The sequence below is a fragment of the Hyla sarda genome, chromosome 7 (assembly GCF_029499605.1).
Source record: "Hyla sarda isolate aHylSar1 chromosome 7, aHylSar1.hap1, whole genome shotgun sequence".
In the NCBI taxonomy this organism is placed as follows: domain Eukaryota; kingdom Metazoa; phylum Chordata; class Amphibia; order Anura; family Hylidae; genus Hyla; species Hyla sarda.
The window spans coordinates 111,567,756-111,583,670 of record NC_079195.1 but is presented as its reverse complement, the minus strand read 5'-3'; the positions used below and the strand labels follow the sequence as shown (position 1 = coordinate 111,583,670).

General features: G+C 41.6%; 1 protein-coding gene across 2 annotated transcripts in view; it reads right to left on the bottom strand.

Annotated features, from left to right (window-relative positions):
• Positions 1–15,915, bottom strand: part of MICU1 (mitochondrial calcium uptake 1) — a 276,130-nt gene that overhangs the window by 111,254 nt on the left and 148,961 nt on the right. For both annotated transcript variants that reach the window (XM_056530455.1, XM_056530456.1), the window contains exon 7: positions 8,971–9,053. In XM_056530455.1, the coding sequence (XP_056386430.1) occupies positions 8,971–9,053 (83 nt within the window). The remainder of the gene's footprint in view (positions 1–8,970; positions 9,054–15,915) is intronic.

Genomic DNA, 15,915 nt, shown 5'->3' with positions numbered 1-15,915 from the left:
CATTACACTACACTAACACAAAATAAAGGGTAAAACACTACATATACACCCCCCTTTACACTGCCCCCCACCCCCCAATAAAAATTAAAAACGTCTCATACAGCAGTGTTTACAAAACGGAGACTCCGGCTGTTGTAAAATAACTCCCAGTATTGCCGGACAACCATTGACTGTTCAGGCATGCTGGGAGTTTTGCAACAGCTGGAGGCATCCTGTTTGGGGAACACCGCCATGTCCGTCCCTATGCAAATCCCAAATATAGGCCTCAAATGCACATGGCGCTCTCTCATTTCGGGGTATGAGGTATTTCCGTACTCAGGAGAAATTGCACTACAAATTTTGGTGGGCTTTTTCTCATTATGAAAAGGTTAAGTTGGGGTCTACACCAGCATGTTAGTGTAAAAAAAAAAAATTTTACTAACATGCTGGTAAAAGGAAAAAAAAAGACCCCATTTGTATCGTAATTTCTCCTGAGTATGGAAAAACCCCATATGTTGGTGTAAAGTGCTCTGCAGGCGTACAACATTTGAGGTCTAAATTTGTGATTTGCACAGTGGTGGCTGATAGTTACAGCTGTTCTGACAAATGCAAAAAAAAAAAAAAAAAAAAAAGAATTCACCCACATGTGACCCCCATTTTGGAAACTTCACCCCTCACGGAAAGTAACAAGGGATATAGTGAGCCTTAACACCCCACAGGTGTTTGACAAATTTTTGTTAAAGTTGGACATGAAAATGAAAAATCTGATTTTTTTTTCACTAAAATGCTGGTGTTAACCCAAAAGTTTTTATGTTCAGAAGGGGTAAAAGGAGAAAAAGCCCCCCAAAATTTGTAACACCATTTTTCTGAGTATGAAAATACCCCATATGTGGAAGTAAAGTGCTCTGCGGGCGCACTACAGGGGTCAGAAGAGAAGGAGTGCCATTGGGCTTTTTGAGAGAGAATTTGGCTGGAATTGTATGCCACGTGTGTTAACAAAGCCCCCATTGTTCCAGTACAGCAGAACCCCCCAAACCTGCGACCCTATTTTGGAAACTACACCCCTCACGGAATATAATAAGGGGTACATTGAGCATTTACACCTGACAGGTGTCTGACAGATTTTTGGAACAGTGGTTCGTGAAAATGAAAAATGTAATTTCTCATTTGCACAGCCCACTGTTCAAAAAATCTGTCAAACGCCAGTGGGGTGTAAACGCTAACTGCACCCCTTATTAAATTCTGTGAGGGGTGTAGTTTCCAAAATGGGGTCACATGGGGTCCCCCCCATGTGACCCCATTTTGGAAACTACTGGTAGCACAGGGGCTTTGTAAATGCACAAGGCCCCCGACTTCTATTCCAACCAAATTCTGTTTCCAAAAGCCCAATGGTGTGCCTTCTCTTCTGACCATTGTAGTTCGCCCGCAGAGCACTTTACATCCACATATGGGGTATTTCCATACTCCGAAGAAATTGTGTTACAATTTTGGGGGGCTGGGGTAGCACCAGCATTTTAGTGAAAAAAATAACATTTTTCGATCTGCTGGACAATTCGGCTTCTAAACTCTGGGTGCGTTTGGCAAGGGATGTGTCCCCTGTGGACCTGTCTGGGCTGCCGTGGCTATGGCCCCCTCCTCCCTCCTCCTTGTCCCAGCTGTCATACACCACGGTACAAACACTTTCAATTTTGGGTAAACCTGGCGCTCGCGACTCTTTAATCAACCCTGCTGGTCCGCTACTGCTGGTCACGGGGAATCCTGCTTTTCCCCCGGGACTGTCCTGGGATGCATTTCTGGGAGGTACTGGTCCTTCTCCGTTGAGATTTACTCATGTGCTCTCTGCTTCGGAGCTGCTTCCCCTCTCGGAACTGTGTCCTGATGGAGCGACTCTAGGTCGTAGACCCTTTGAATACACTCAACTGTCGCACTTCTATTTCTCCATCAAACATTCCATCCACCTGCACAGTGCATTGACCACGTTCAAGACACTCTGCCTAACGCCCCCTCTACCCCCCCACACTATAGGGTTCATGTATCACCTACTGCTTTCCGGTTCCGCCTCTTCATTACCCTCTTTTTGTGGGGCTTGGGAGACCGAACTGGGAAAGACTTTCACACCTGTGCAATGGTCTAAATGTTTTCACCTCACCCACAAGTCGGTCATAGCTAACAAGGGGTAGGAGACGAATTATAAAATTGTGTCCCATTGGTATAGAACCCTTACACAGCTCCGCCGATGGTACCCCACAGTTCCTGTGGAGTGTTGGCGGTGTGGTCTGTCACGGGGCACCATGGCACATATTTGGTGGGACTGTCTCAAACTGACCCAGTTTTGGTCCATTGTCACCCGTACTATTGGGGAGGTCACTGGGATATCCATGCCCAACTCCCCCGAAGCAGTTCTATTGTTTAATTTCCCGATTTCGGCTTCTTCCCTTCGTAAATCTCTCCTGAGTCACATGTTGCAGGCGGCCAAGACTGTTGTCCCTCGCAGGTGGCGTTCTCCTGAACCTCCTACTATACGGGACTGGTTGTCGGAGATCTCCTCCACACAACGAATGGAGGAATTGCTGGCTTTGACGCCTGTGGAACATGAGCGCTACACTAAGACTTGGTCTGATTGGTTGGCTTTCCAAGACTCTGCGGGCTATCGTGCCCTTGTAGACCCCATCCCCCCCCCCTCTTCTCCTCGTGTTTCTGTGTGTGTTTATTCCCCTCTTCTTGTCCTTCTGTTACTTTTTCTGATTTTGACTCCTCTTCTGACTGCTATTTTGTTCTACTATTCTCCTTTTCAGGCCTTTCTTTCACTCTGCCCTCTGTATGGGGAACAGATGACTCCCCTTTTTGTTGATTCTGCTAGGAGTTCTTTCCTTTCCCTTTTTTGACTGATGGCTCTCATCTGAGACTTAACTTCTTGGTTAGTTGATTATTGAGTTGTTCTATTGGCTCACTCCATAGCCCCTGCTACGAGTACCTACGTACCCTACCCGGGTTGCTCACCTTGTTTTGCTTTTTATTCATGATGGCTCTATTTGCTTGTGCTAAGTTTTGTGCATTATTTGAAAATAAAATAAAATTTGAATTAAAAAAATATAAAAAAATAACATTTTTCATTCTCAAGTCCAACTTGTTAAGGCTCACTATACCCCTTGTTATGTTCCTTGAGGGGTGTAGTTTCCAAAATAGTGTGCCATGTGTTTTTCTTTTTTGCTGTTATGGCACCATTAGGGCTTCCTAAATGAGACATGTCCCCCAACAACCATTTCAACAAAATTCGCTCTCCAAAATCCCATTGTCGCTCCTTCCCTTCTGAGCCCTCTAGTGCACCCACTGAGCACTTTACATCCACATATGAGGTATTTCCTTACTCAAGAGAAATGGGGTTACAAATTTTGAGGGACCCTTTTTCCTATTACCCATTGTAAAATGAAAAAAAAAAGGGTTAACAAGAACATGTTAGTGTAAAAAAATTAAGATTTTGAATTTTCTCCTCCACTTTGCTGCTATTCCTGTGAAACACATAAAGGGTTAAACTTTCTGAATGTCATTTTGAATACTTTAAAGGGGTGCAGATTTCATAATGTGGTCCATTATAGGGTATTTCTAACAAAGACCCTCAAATTCACTTCGAAACTGAACTGGTCCCTGAAAAATTCTGATTTTGAAATTTTCATGAATTCATGAAAATTTTTAAAATTGCTGCTAAACTAAAAAGCCTTGTAATGTCTTCAAAAAGTAAAAACATGTAAACTTTATGATGCAAACACAAACTAGACATATTGTATATGTGAATCAACATATCATTTATTTAGAATGTCCACTATGGTGGGAGAGAGATCAATCTGCAACTAATGCAACAGCTGTAGGCACCCTGATTGAAATACACAGGCCATTTGATGGATGCAGCTCATTTATGTTTCAATGGGTGGGGTGACTGATGTGTGGGAGGGAGGAAAATTGAATTGTGTGATTTGTAGTCAAAAAAAGAAAAGTCAAACAGGAAATACCAGTTCACAAAAAGCTAGCCACAGTGTTATGGTAATCTAATGACATTTAGCCCCAAGACAAGCGCAGATCTTTACTAAGCATGTCCATTACTGTCTGCCAGGTATGCACTAAAATCACCTTATGGTGGATAACCCCTTTAATGCTTAAAAGTGACAGTGGTCAGATTTGCAAAAAAAAACAAAAAAAAAAACAGCTACTTCCTTAAGGTCAAAATGGGTTGCGTCCTTAAGGGGTTAAAATGTGCAGCTATATAAAGGTAATTTCATTTGGCTGGAGTTCTCCTTCAAAGCCCTAAAAAAAACTTCTTTAACAATGGAGACAGCAGAATGCCTAATCACTGCTTCATCAGTCATGGATATGTATACTCATCATCTGGGGAAGAAAGCATTAATAGAAGCAATATGCTGGCTTTTAAGATCAATAATGGTAATCATTGCCATCAATATGCAATGTAAAGATTCCTACAAAAAGGATCTCCTCTTCGCTCAATAAACGCACTTACATACATTCAGAGGAGCTGAATAACTGTACAACCTTCGGTTAGTTTTATTACTGTTTTTTGCACACCTTAATAAATGTGCACAATAAAATACAAGCCATATAGCATTAATGTGTTATTTTCATTTGCATCAAAAGTTTTGATCGGTGGTGGTTTGGGTGCCGAGACCCCCCACAGATAGGTGAAATGTGAAATGTGGAAATGAGCTGAGCAATTCCTCTTCCCAGTGTTTAATTGTTGTAGTAGTCAGGTTGCATACAAGGACCTGTGATGAATCAATTATTACAAAACAGCTGGGATTGGACTGAACTGAACATACAGTCATGGCCGTAAATGTTGGCACCCCTGAAATTTTTCAAAAAAGTATTTCTCACAGAAAAGGATTGCAGTAATACATGTTTTGCTATACACATGTTTATTCCCTTTGTGTGTACTGGGTACTAAATAAAATAAAAAAAAGGAGGAAAAAAAAGCTAATTGGACATAATGTCACACCAAACTCCAAAAATGGGCTGGACAAAATTATTGGAACCCTTTCAAAATTGTAGATAAATAAGATTTTTTCAAGCATGTGATGCTCCTTTAAACTCACCTGGGGCAAGTAACAGGTGTGGGCAATATAAAAAAAAATCACACCTGAAAGTCTTTTCATCGTGTGTGTGTGTGTGCCACACTAAGCATGGACAACAGAAAGAGGAGAAAAGAACTGTCTGAGGACTTGAGAACCAAAATTTTGGAAAAATATCAACAATCTCAAGGTGACAAGTCCATCCTCAGAGATCTAGATTTGCCTTTGTCCACAGTGCGCAACATTATCAAGAAGTTTACAACCCATGGCACTGTAGCTAATCTCCCTGGTCGTGGACGGAAGGGAAAAATTGATGAAAGGTGTTAACGCAGGATAGTCCAGATGGTGGATAAGCAGCCCCAAACAAGTTCCAAAGATATTAAAGCTGTCCTGCAGGCTCAGGGAGCATCAGTGTCAGTGTAAACTATCCGTCAACATTTAAATGAAACGAAATACTTTTTGATAAAGCACATCATTCTACTGTTTACCGAAAACGTAACGAGGCCTTCAAAGAAAAGAACACAGTACCTACAATGAAATATGGTGGAGGTTCAATTATGTTTTGGGGTTGTTTTGCTGCCTCTGGCACTGGGTGCCTTGAATGTGTGCAAGGCATCACTAGATCTAAGAATTACCAACAAATTTTTGTTAGCACTGTACAGCCCAGTGTCAGAAAGCTGGGTTTGCATCCGAGATCTTGGGTCCAGCAGGAAAATGATCCCAAACATAGGATGGATGGAAACCAAGCGCTGGAGAGTTCTGAAGTGGAGGCAATGAGTCCAGATCTAAATCCCATTGAACACCTGTGGAGAGATCTTAAAATTGTTGTTGGGAAAAGGTTCCCTTTCAATAAGAGAGACCTGGAGTTGTTTGCAAAGGAAGAGTGGTCCAACAATCCGGCTGAGAGGTGTAACAAGCTTATTTATGGTTATAGGAAGACACTGACTTCAGTAATTTTTTTTCCAAAGGGTGTGCAACCAAATATTAAGTTAAGGATGTCAATAATTTTGTCCAACCCATTTTTGGAGTTTGGTGTGACATTATGTCCAATTAGCTTTTTTTTCCTCCCTTTTTTTGTTTAGTTCCAATACACACAAAGGGAATAAACGTGTATAGCAAAACATGTGTTTCTGCAATCCTTTTCTGTGAGAAATACTTCATTTTCTTGAAAAATTTCAGGGGTGCGCACATTTACGCCCATGACTGTATGGTTATTTAGAGGTAACTTAAAGGGTTAAAACACAGTTCATGCACATGAACAAGTTTTCATTTTCGATTTAAGGTACTCTTTAAAGAGTGTGAAAAAGTAAGAGAAACAGAAGGAGCAATCTGACCGTAATCATCACACCTACCACATCAAACTACTCATTTCATAACCTGATACCATCTTTCCATTATACTTCACTTTGGCTTATGACAGCAAGAGAATGGAACAGCCTAAAATACTACAATGTGTGAAATCTCTATTACTCTGCATGGGGTATTATTAGAAATCTGACTAAAGCCAATTCTCAAATGTAAAGATGAAAAACATATCCAATCAGAATGTGAATAAACCCTAACACTGACTAAGCTATGATACAATGTAGTAAAACTAATCATTTAAAAGTAGTAACACAAGAACTACTTGGTCCTCCTAAGACCCTTTTTCATATGGGTGGACATTTTTAGCAATTGCACACCTCCTATAATTCATCAGAGAAATGTATTTTTATTTTTATATGTACAAATATTAGATTTTTTAGAATCTATTTCATATATTAACCTATGTTACTACTTTTTCAGGTACCCGTCACCATCAATGAAATATAATATATCATAGATTAGACTATTCTAATTATTTTACTAATTTACTTCCTAATAACATTTTGTAACTTTATGTCTTAACCCCTAAAAGTTTGGTCATCAGGGCTCCTCATTCTGGTCCGGCCTGCAGTCCTGCTTATAGATTGTATCATGCAGCAGCCTGGCAGAGACAGAAGTCAGGAAATGCAGTGGGACCTCAGCTCAGCACAGTGTATAGAGAATATAGAGTTGAATATTACAGCTCCCTTTCCCTTTGACCTGAGCTACACTGTAGAGCAGGGTATTCCAACCAGGGTGCCTCCAGCTGTTGCAAAACTACAACTCCCAGCATGCCTAAACAGGGGGGGGGGTGAACTGGGAGGATTAAAAAATGTACCATGATCATGACAGATACTCTTTAAATTTGTGAAGATCTATTTGTCTCTAATACAGGTCACAACATCCTATGTGATAAAACTGTTGACCCACAGCAAATCCTATCACAGTTCCTGTCGATGACTGGAAGGTCTCTTGTCTTACAGTAATAATGAAGGAGTTGACAGCTCAGCTTCCTGTATACTCATGGTCTCTTTGCTTATTTAAAAGACAATAGGAGGGGTAAATAATGACCCTTCAAGTAGACAGATATGGTACTGGCTGCATCTGTTCAAGTGATGCTTTGATCTGTCATCATAGAAAGGATCGAGGAGAAAGCAGAGTGAAATTTAAAAATTTAACATGGTGTCAGATCAGAAAGAGACCAGAGGCTGAACTGCACAGAAGTAAAGACAATATACATACCCAAAATCCATGGTGTCGTACACTTCTTTTTCAACTGAACACTTCTTTAAAATATTAGAAATTCATTTTAAAGTAATGAAAACATTTTAACTCTGTTGCATATTTACCAATATTTAAGTTGCCAAGCAACCACAACAAACAGGTAAATTTGACATAAACTGCGCCCGTGTTGTAGTCCAGTGTATGGATTTGACTCATGAAAAGATACCGTTGGAATACTGGCGGCGCTATCAACTGATCTGTTTAAGGGAATCTCTTTTGTCATAAAAAGCAATATTTATGTTGTGGATGGAACAGAGGGCACCTACTATTAGTGAATAGAAGTTACTACTGAATACTGACCCCCCCCCCCCCCCCCCCCCCCATCCAAATGAGATTTTCTACTAGATGGGTTTATTGTCCTTACTGGCTGGATTTATCACAGACAGAGTGCTTCTTCCCAATTGCTAGAATTATGTTTTTCTTTACAGTGTTTGTAAGAATGTTTTATATGTTTTAGTTTATGGTGTATGTACATCATTTTTGATGGCTCTCTTTATGTATATCACTTATTTTAATCTACATTTTTTTCAATAAACAGAACCTTAAAAAAAAACAAAACAAGGAGACTGTTGGTTGAAATAAACTATAGAGGAGAAAACATACCAAAAAGGAAAATGTTTTGGTATTCCGTTACCTCAGTAGCTAATAACCTAAATAAACCATGTTGAATATTCACACTAATCTATAAATCAGCATAGTAGCCCACTAATTCTACAGAAACTTAAAAGTTGCATTTATGCTGGTTGGTTCCCAGTAGAAACAACTGAAGGTTAAGCATAGAATACTTTTATCATTCAGAAACAAGTTAAAGGAAATCTGCAGCGAAGAAAAAACTTACCATCTGAAATGTCTGATCGCGGGGGGTCCGAATGTTAGGACCCCCCGCAATCTCCTGCACGGGACCCTGGCATTGCCGAGGCCTTCCCGTGCAGGAGGTGTGTTGGCTGCGGCATGACGTTGCACCCGACACGCCCCCTCCATGTATCTCTATGGGAGAGGCGGGGATGCAACGTTCATGCCTCCCCGCCTCTCCCATAGAGCTGTATGGAGGGGGGCGTGTCCATCAAGTTCAGTTAGCTTGACGCTACGCACAGTAGCCGACGCACAGCGTGGCAATGCCGTGGTCCCGTTCAGGAGATTGGGAGGGGTCCCACCTGTCAGACTCCCCGCGATCAGACAATTATCCCCTATCCTGTGGATAGGGGATAATTTCTTTTTCACTGCAGATGTCCTTTAACAGACAATGTTAGCTCTGCAATTGTTGAACAAGAATTAAACATTAACCCACCTGCTCAAACTCTTCCATGTCAACTTCCCCATCTCCATTCAGATCAAACATTTTGAAGGCAATTTCAAAGTTTCTTTGAGGAGCTAAAGGATAGAAAAACTGAAATTTACACCTGATAACATGGTTGACATAGCAGAATGTAAAAATGCTCCAGAACTTAAAAAAAACAAGGAAAAGTGTATATGTAATATAGATGTATTTAAAAAGAACAAACATATATACAAACAACATACTAACCACTAGCTGTATAAAAGACCCCAAACACATGGTAATAGTACAATGCATAAACTTATGGTCAACAAAGGAAAAAGTTATAGTATTTAACAATAGCCGAGTATATGGCCTGTGTCAATATAATGCCATTAATGTCAGCATGTAACACAACTAAATAATTCAATATAAAAGATGTTAAAATGATGCACATAAAGTGTAAATAAAAAATCTTGTGTTTTTATAAATTCATACAGGTTCTCTCACTCACATGGATCTGTAGGAACACGTAACAATCAACAATTTTTTACAATTAGATCTGATAAGCACAATTTTTATCCTTTTTGATTTTACATTATATAGTTTTGTGACACACGTTTGTAATACTTATTTATGGTGCCCATTTTGTTTGTGGTTAAAGGCTACTTTGGTCACAGGAATTTATTATTCCTTTTGGGCATCATGTACAGCACCAAAATTTGGGTGCATAAAAAAAAATAATAATAAATAAAATGTCAGAAACAGTTTCATTTATCTCCTCAGTATTTTCCACTTCTATAATTACCAAGACAATGATCCTTATTTACTATTGAAGTTCAGAATAAATTGTGGTAAACAAAAAAAAAAAAAAGTATGTGGAAATGTATGTATGTGTGTATGTATGTTCCAGCATCACTTTCAAATGGATGGATGGAAAAGGTAACTTATATCTCCACTAAAAATATAAGATAAAATTTATGGCTGCAGCTAACAATTATTTATTGATTAGTAATCAATGCATCGATTTATTGTTTGAGCCCTAGGATACCTGTCTTCGTTCCGTGGTCCGTTTTCCGTTACTTCCTCCATCCGGGTGCAACTTGCTGATGTAATCGCTGCTGGGCCTCATTGCTAGCACGCCTGGGGAAAAACCAGCAGGGATGTCAAGAAGCTCTGCTGGCATCTGAACTGGCGAAAGTAACAGATTAACCGGACCACGCTTTGGAGATAGGTATCAGGGCTGAACCAACGAATCGAATAACTGATTACTAATCAATAAAATTAATAGTTAGTTGCAGCCCTAGTTAAATTAGCCCTAACTCACCCCCATTTGCGAGGGTCAGGGTTTGTGTCTCTTGGTGAGTGTGTCCAGCTTTCAAGCCATGCCGGGTACTCTGCTTGTTACTGATAAACAAGGGCCAATGCATCCACAACTAAGGCTGTCTAGACCGGCCGTCTAGACCGGTCCCGTTCTAGACCGTCTAGACCAGCCGTCTAGACCGGCTGTCTAGACCGGTCCCGTCACACGGCCGTCTAGACCGGTCCCGTCACACGGCCGTCTAGACTGGTCCCGTTCTTCTCCCGTCAAAAATAAAAACTGACTATAACGGATGCAAACGGATGTTATCCATTTGTATCCGTTTTTGTTCAAATAATAAAAAAAAATTCTGTTCTGAGCATGCTCAGAAGTAAAAACTGTTCAAAAAACTGATTGAAAAAACGGATGCAAACGGATGACATTAAAGGCTCATCCGTTTTCCATAAACTTCAATGTTAAATTTACGGTATCCGTTCTTTCTTCCGTTTTCTTGATGGAAGAAAAAAATACTGCATGTGCCGTTTTTTCTGCCGTCAAAAAACGGAAACGAGTGCAGACGGGTACAAACGGATGTAAACGGATTGTAAAAAAATCCCACTGACATGAATGGGATTATTTTAAAACAATTTTTTATCCGTTTAAAGCCTGCAAGAACGGAACCGAAACGGGGATAAAAAAAAAAACGGGGACAGACGGCTGTGTGAAAGCTGCCTTTTGTAAAGAAATCTGAGACTGAGATGTAAGACTATTCAAAATAAGAATTCAAAGGTTTGCGTAACACTAAAGATTTTCTCACAGCGTTTAATCTCAGGACTTGTCTACAAAAACAAGGTTGCATTACAATCAATGTTTTCATAGGTCATGCTGTCACAGCATTGATTTTATAGCCCTCCTTGATAGAAAAACACTGTGTGCACCATTATTATACAGTAAGTAAGTCACTAAGAAAAGGAGCTCCCCTGGTTCAAATGCAGGTGACACAATATAACCAGTAATACAGAGACTGAGCAATTGAGCTGCCACAAAGACCTAATTACTGAATAGAGAATAAAATCCTCAATAAAGCACAGCTTTTGGATGTATAAAAAGACGAGAAAGTTTAAAGGAAAACTCTAGTTCTACTGTAATATCCATTAGGGAATTCTTTACAGTCAGCAATTATTTGGCCCTGCTGTTTGCTTCACCAAAAGTAGAGCCCGAGGGGGGGGGGGGGGGGGGCACATTTTGATCTTCACGATCTTGTGAATATTAGAAGGATTATCTTATGTGTAGTTGTTTCTTATATGGTGCAAACACATCCCACAGAACTGTAAACAGACTGACTCCATTTAAAAGGAGTTCTTATTTTTCCTTCATTTTAGCATAAGGCTGCTGCATGTAAATAGAGTGAAGGGGTATAAACTATTTGAATGCACAGTACATTAAAGGGGTACTCCACTGCTTGACCTCTTTTCCCCTATCCAAAAGATAGAGGATATGATGTCTGATCGCGGAGGTCCCGCTGCTGGTGCCCCCTGTGACCTATCACAGCATGCGGCTTTCTAAAAAAAACACTGGGTTGCTGCGGCAGTGGTTGTGATGTCATGGCCACACCCCCTCCATTCTTGTCTATGGGAGGGAGCGTGTCATCCGACACACCCCCTCCCATAGACATGAATGAAGGGGGCGTGGAGTGACGTCACAAGGGGAGTGGCCGTGATGTCACGGTCACAGCCTCCGGCTGGAGCACCGGTGTACCCCTTTTAAGGGTTTGTGCGCTGCCCTGCAGTTCGGAGCTCCGCTTACAGCATCCGAACGCTGTGTGCGGGCTTCCGTGTTCGCGGCCGCCGGGCGTGACGTCACGCCCGGCCCCTTCGTGACGTCTCGCCCGCCCCCTCAACAAAAGTCTATGGGAAGGGGGCGCGACCCCTTCCCATAGACTTTGGTAGAGGGGGCGGGTGTGACGTCACGCCCGGCGGCCGCGAACACGGAAGCCCGCACACAGCGTTCGGAGTAATGAACTTCCGGATGCTGTGAGCGGAGCTCCGAACTGCAGGGCAGCGCACAACCCCTTTAATATGTTCTTTTCTAGTGTTTGAGAACATTTGAACTATAAAAAAAATAATTACAAAAAAAACAGGAAAGAAAAGAAAAAAAAACATTAAAATAAAAAAAGGCTGCAATGGTGCTAATAAAGCTATACCTTATTATCTGCTGTGACAACAAAAGGCTTCTACATGCTTACAATTTGCTAACACAATAGTATAGTGATACAGAATGCATGGTTTAGCCACCTGCTGATCTGATCAGGAATATGAGCTACGAATACTGGATTACAAGAGAAAGAAATCCCAGGAAGTTGTTGTAGGCGTAATTGTTCAGCAATACTATGTGTGCACACAGAATACACGTATGGAACAGGTTTGTGTAGTCTTGCATTCTCCGCTTTTCCTCACTGCTGGGATGATTATTCCCACAATAACATCATTTATTTCAGGGTGACAGCTTTCAGCAGCACAGGGCTTAAAAACAACAGGCGGCCAATCCTCATTCAGCTATGATTAAAATAACGTTCATAATTCTGAGCTACAGCAAGGAATTCCAGCACATAATTGCTGCTCATAGAAAGTGACAATGTAAGACGACAAATACCTTGTTCTATAATCTGTAAAACAATAGCAGTGTTTATGCCATTTCAGTGTTTCTAATTACTAGGTGCAGATGCTAAACAATAGGAAACCAGTTAATTACCAGAGCCTATGGTCCCAGATCTATTGTATCTAATTTGTCCAGCAAAACACAAGGACTGACAAAAACATTACAGCCCATCATGTACATACCAATAATTGGTATGAAAATACCAGGTGTACATAGAACAATCATATTTGGGTAGGGTCACATGTGCCAAATTTGCTGCTGAATATTTTCCTACCCATTGAAGTCAATGGGAAGCAAAATGCGCATATGATTCTGAAAATATGCAGCAGCAAATACGTAGCAGCAAATATGCAGCAAAATACGGCGCATGTGACCCTACCCTTAAGCTATGTTCAACACTGAGAAAATGGTGAGGGAAATTTCAAATCAGCGCTTATTTCGCATGGCATTTGCCACCTACATAAAGATTAATAATTCCCATTCCCATTCCCATAGTCCCATTTTTTAATGAGACTGCTTGCAGACTCCGCTGAAAGAATTAAGATGTTCAAGCTAGGGCTGGGCGGTATGACCAAATATGTGTATCACGGTATTTTTGTAACTTACGGCGGTTCCACGATATATAACTGTATTTCCCCCCCCCCCCCCCAAAATTAATTATTAGCCCAGCGCTGCACTGTCCCCATCGGGGTAAATACCCACATATCACCCACAAGCGCTGCCCTCTTTGTCCTCCTGTTTGTTGTGGGCCGCCGGCGCTGGCACTCTATACTGTATGCTGTATCCCTATGCTGTATCCCTATGCCCAGGCTGCAAGAGATAAACAAAATAAACTTTAATGCATGTTCCTGCGTCGGCATTACGCTATTCCTGTGGAACGTCAGAGAGCTGTCAGCCTATCACCGGCCACAGCGATGTTCTGCCTCGGCCGGTGATAGGCTGAGCCCACTTTCATGTAAGAAGCCGGCTTCTTACATGACAATGCGCTTAACCTATCACCGGCCGAGGCGGAACATCGCTGCGGCCGGTGATAGGCTGATGGCTGTCCGACGTTCCATTCCCTAGGAAGCTGCCCGGGCATAGGGATACAGCATACAGGCATACAGTATTGAGTGTCAGTGCCGGCGGCCCACAACACACAGAAGGATGAGGAGGGGACAGCGCAGCGCTGGGCTGATAATTCATTCATTCATTCCCAGGGGGCCAAACCGGTATTGCGGTATGGGGTTAAAATTCATATCGTGCAGGACAAAAAATGTCGGTATTCGGTATGAACCGGTATACCGCCAAGCCCTAGTTCAATCTTCTGGCGGAAGATGGATTAGCGTTGGAAATTCTGCTGTGGAATTTCCTCAATGTGAACATACCAAAGGAGAGTCCATTTAGGTCAATGGTACTTTGCTGCAAGAGGGAATATGCATAGAATTCCTCAGTTTGAACATACACTAAAATGGAAAAACATTCCTATGCCCTTCTGATGGTCACTGCAGAGGTATTGGTATAGGAGTCACGCCCAAAGCGGTCCAGAAGCTGGGGTCACAGAGTTGTATTGCTTACACAACTAACATGATTTATGACTATAATAATGTCATTGGAGTTTCTTGTATATCATACTTTGCATTCCGGTTCCTTATGTCAGTTACTATGTGTTCTCTTTCCCTTTTCAACATTTTGAAAACATATTTTTTTTTATCATCAGGTTAAGTTGTGATGTGTGTGACTAGTCATGCATTTTAACAGCAAATTACAAAAATCGAATTTATTTTTCAGACCTTATATATAAACAGAATTGCATGTGGTTGTGGAAATGGGAGCATATCAAGAGTAAATTAAAAAGTTCAGGCCAGAATAAGCAGCAGACTATTAAGTCAGGATGTAGGGCTTCCCCGCATGAGAAGAATAACAGATTGCTTTTCATCTTGGTTTCCATACACTTCATTAGCTTGATGTTCATTAACTGTCTGTAAATGCATCTGGATTCTAGCTCTCAGACACAGCATAAGGTAAGAACGGCCTCAGCCCATCCTTTGCACATATTTAATGACATAACCTGTCTGAACTACTCATGAATCAGGTAGACATGCAGCAAACAAGAATTCCATAGTCTACGAATAAACCTGGTTAAGAAAAAGTGACAGGAAACTTTACTATAACAGTGCGGCGTCAGGATCACAGTCCAACTGCAGTAACAATGCTGGACGTATACAGGCAGAGTATAAGAAACAAGCAATGGCAAGTTGTCAGCCAGAGGTTGGTACAAAGGTATCAGCAACATGGTGGAGACAAGCATGGTAAGTAGTCAACCAGAGTTTACTATACAGATGTAGCAATATGAGTATAAGACAGAAGTGTGGTCCTTAGTGCTTCTGTGTTTTGTACATAGGTAGTGTAGGAAGGAACAAGGGGCCGTCATTGATGGTCGTATGTGTCACCGAGGTTCCTGGCCTCGGTGAGGTGAGAGATGGTTTTTCTCAAGTGTCAGTATTGCAGATTGCAGTCTGACACTTCAGCTTAGTATGGCTGTAAAGCTGATCCGGGATGGTTTATACTGGGAGTAGTCAAAGTGCAGGGTGGGTGACTACTCCCCACGTTCCAGGCTGGGTCTTGGCACGCTTATAAAGCAGTCAGCACTGTCAGGTGGGGTGATTTACCTCCATCTGACAGTGAAGCTGTGGAGTCCTCTGAGCTGGGGGCTAAATACTGCAAATAGGCGTGCAGTCCACCTGGAAGCCTGCCAGTGAACTTTCTGTGGCTGAGAATTCAGTCGGGTGTGAACTGACACCTAGGATTCTAGGTGAACTTTGTTTTGCTGTGTATGAACAAGCACCAAGACTGTTATGTTTTACTGAGTGTGAATAAAACACTGAAGTTTGATTTACAACTTGGTTCCTTGCCTCCAAACTGCATCCGCTAACCTGACTACCAGAGCAAATCCCCAAGTCTCAGCAGTATGGTATAGAGTGAAGAGCTTGATCAAGGCTGGAAGCACAATAATCTCAAAAGGAGAAGGAGGAAAGGTC